Here is a 3,054-nt window from a genome sequence, read left to right as displayed (position 1 = left end):
TCAACATAATGAGAAGGATGGGTTTCGGTGAGAAATGGATCACATGGATATTCTCTTGTTTGAATTCGGCTTCTATTTCGATATTGGTTAATGGCTCTCCCACAACTGAGTTTTCATTGCAACGTGGGATTCGTCAAGGGGATCCACTATCCCCATATTTGTTCATAACTGCGATCGAAGGTTTAAATGCTTTTTGTAAAGCGTGCTCTTGCGACAAAAAAATTTCGGGTACTTGAAGTTGGAAATGACAAGATCATTGTTTCTCATCTTCAATACGCAGACGACACGATATTTTTTGGTAAGTGGGACAAAAGAAACGCCGGTAATTTATTCAAATTTCTAAAATGCTTTGAGATCTTTTCGGGTCTAAGAGTAAACATGGCAAAAAGTTGTATTCATGGAATTGGAATACAAAAGTCCTTCATCGAAGAAGTTGCAAACCACATTGGATGTCGGGTAGGTGTTCTCCCTTTTACCTACCTCGGTCTCCCAATCGGTCATAACATGAATAAAGCCAAGGAGTGGAAGTTTGTGGTTGATAAATTCGAATCAAGGTTAGCGGATTGGAAAGCGAAAACGATATCTTTTGGTGGTCGACTTACTCAAATCAAATCGGTGCTTAGTAGCCTTTCCTTGTATGCTTTCTCCCTATTCCGTGCTCCAACGAATGTCATAAACTTGCTTGAAGGTATGAGGCGAAAAAATTTTTGGGGCGGGTCAAATGAAAATTCTAAGATTTCATGGGTAAAATGGGATAATGTTCTTTTACCATATAAGGGCGGGGGGCTAAACATTGGATCCCTCAAAGCTAAAAATTTGGCTTTGATGGAAAAATGGTGGTGGCGATTTCACTTGAAAAAAAACGCTCTTTGGGTAAAAATCAAAAAAAACATATATGGGAGGGATGGGGGTTTGGGTCTTGTTAACTCAAATGAAAATTTAATCAAAAACTCTTCATGGAACAACATTCGTTTGATCGGTCAAGAGATAAATAAATTGGGCGTGTCTTTTACTAATTCTTTTGTGAAAGTGGTAAACAAAGGCGATTGTTCTCTTTTTTGGAAAGACAAATGGATAGGTGGCCAAGCTTTTTGCAATAAATTCTAAAGATTGTTCATGCTAGAGGAGAATGAAGATGTGTTAATCATGGATAGAATTGTGCAAGATGGAAATTCATGGAATTTTAGTTGGCAATGGCTTCGTGAACCAATAGGGAGGACTAAGGATGAATTTGAAGATCTCAAAAAGCTTGTCAACAATTTCAATTTCAGTTGGAACTCTAGTGATACATGGAAGTGTACTTTACATGCAAATGGGGTATTCTCTACAAATATGCTTACCAAGTTACTAGATCAAAAGCTTCTGCCTTCTCCTTTGACAGCAAATGAAACCATGATCAACAATCTGCTACCGAAAAAAAATTAATATCTTCATCTGGCGAGCTCATATGCAAAGATTACCGGTTCAAGTTGAATTAGATAAGAGAGGTATTGATCTCGACTCTATACGATGTCCTGTTTGTGATGACGGCATCGAAACTGTCGAACACTTGATGTTGAAGTGCTCCTTTGCAAAAGACTTATGGGATAGAGTTTTTAGATGGTGGAATTCGACTAACCACTCATACTCCAGCTTAGAAGAGTGCTTCAAAGAAAAAAGAGATCCGGCTTCAAATACATCTTCAAAAGTATGGCAAGCCATCGAGTGGATATGTGGTTATATCATTTGGCAAAATAGAAACCATGCCATTTTTCAAAAGAAGAATCGAAATGGTCCTATAACGCTAAATGAAATCCAAGTCAATCTTTTGAATGGCTCTCAAAACGTTCGAAGATACCAAATTTTGCATAGCATCAATGGCTTCTTAACCCATCGTTTTATGATGATCACGGTTGATTGTATAACTTTCACTCACTGTCATGTACAAAAGCTCTAGGGTCTAATCCCCCTCTAAGTTGTAGTTTTTCTGTTTTTGTTGTAAGTATGCTCTCGCATACTGCTTTCCACTTCATGTACTCTTTTTGTGATTAATAGAATTTGTTTGGCTTTTCAAAAAAAAATGTAATTGTTGTTTTGGTTAATTAAACGATCAAAAGTTATTATTGTCTTAATATGTAAGGGAAATCACTCTGTTTTCTATCACCTTTCTCTTTTCAGTAAAATAATTGTAAAAATAATTGTACTTACTTCGTCCCAGAAAGATTATTCAATTTGACTTTTAATTAGATTTAAGATATAAGATATATGAATCGATTATCTATTTTACCATTCAATTAAATAATTGTTTTTATTAATTTCATTGGTTAACATATGAACTACTTGACATTTTTAATTGTCTCTCTCTAAAATGGATAGGATATAATTTGTATTTTAAGCGATTTTTATTTTTATCTTAATTAAAGGACAATTTCTCAACAACAAATAAAAATAGTAAGATAGACTATTATTTTGAGATGGGTGGAGTATAAACTTAAAATTTCTCAAAGTTAGGTTATAGAACATTTGTTTATATATTTTTATTTATATCTTTATATTTATTTAACTAATGTGATATTACTCCCTCCGTCCTTTCACAAGTGTCAACATTACTATTTTAGGATGTCTTATTTCAAGTGTCCACTTTGTATTTTAATTAATCAAAAGAGATTATTCTCATAGAGGAAAGAATTCTTATTGGTGGAGAATGAAGTTGGTGGAATTTCTTAAAAAAGTAAGTGGATACTTGTAATGTTGTCTTTGTTATAATCAACAACAACAACAACAACAACAATACCCAAACCCACGCATGCGCGTTATGGGGAGGTGAGATATAGACAATCCTTCCTCTACCCTAGAAAAAAGAGAGGTCGTCTCTCTAACCATGCGTTAAGAAAAATTCTCCACCCACCGAAAGAGAAACGGAAACCAAGCCTAGTGATCTCTTTGTTGCCATCAAGCTGACTACCACTAAATATTCGTCCTAGACATGATTCGAATCTGACACCCCTTACAAGGAACTCAGGGAAGCCTTTTTTATTTTAATACTTTCATAATTTAATCCTTAGAAGTTGGATA

At 34.9% G+C, this 3,054-nt stretch overlaps 1 protein-coding gene across 1 annotated transcript; it reads left to right on the top strand.

The window, feature by feature from the left end:
• The first annotated feature begins 378 nt into the window (after positions 1-378).
• On the top strand, positions 379-1,425 carry LOC139902026 (uncharacterized). Its single transcript, XM_071884684.1, has 2 exons — positions 379-688; positions 1,124-1,425. Exons 1-2 carry the CDS (start codon positions 379-381, stop codon positions 1,423-1,425), a joined length of 612 nt encoding a protein of 203 aa, XP_071740785.1.
• The last annotated feature ends 1,629 nt before the right edge of the window (positions 1,426-3,054 follow it).

This window comes from Rutidosis leptorrhynchoides, chromosome 3 (assembly GCF_046630445.1).
Source record: "Rutidosis leptorrhynchoides isolate AG116_Rl617_1_P2 chromosome 3, CSIRO_AGI_Rlap_v1, whole genome shotgun sequence".
Taxonomy (NCBI): Eukaryota; Viridiplantae; Streptophyta; class Magnoliopsida; order Asterales; family Asteraceae; genus Rutidosis; species Rutidosis leptorrhynchoides.
Note: the sequence above shows the minus strand (reverse complement) of the source record. Positions and strands in the feature narration are given on the sequence as shown.

Coding starts and splice junctions, on each gene's coding strand:
- LOC139902026 (XM_071884684.1), top strand. CDS start 379: ATGGCAAAAAGTTGTATTCATGGAATTGGAATACAAAAGTCCTTCATC. Junction 689..1,123: donor TGTCATAAACTTGCTTGAAG/GTATGAGGCGAA, acceptor TGTTCATGCTAG/AGGAGAATGAAGATGTGTTA.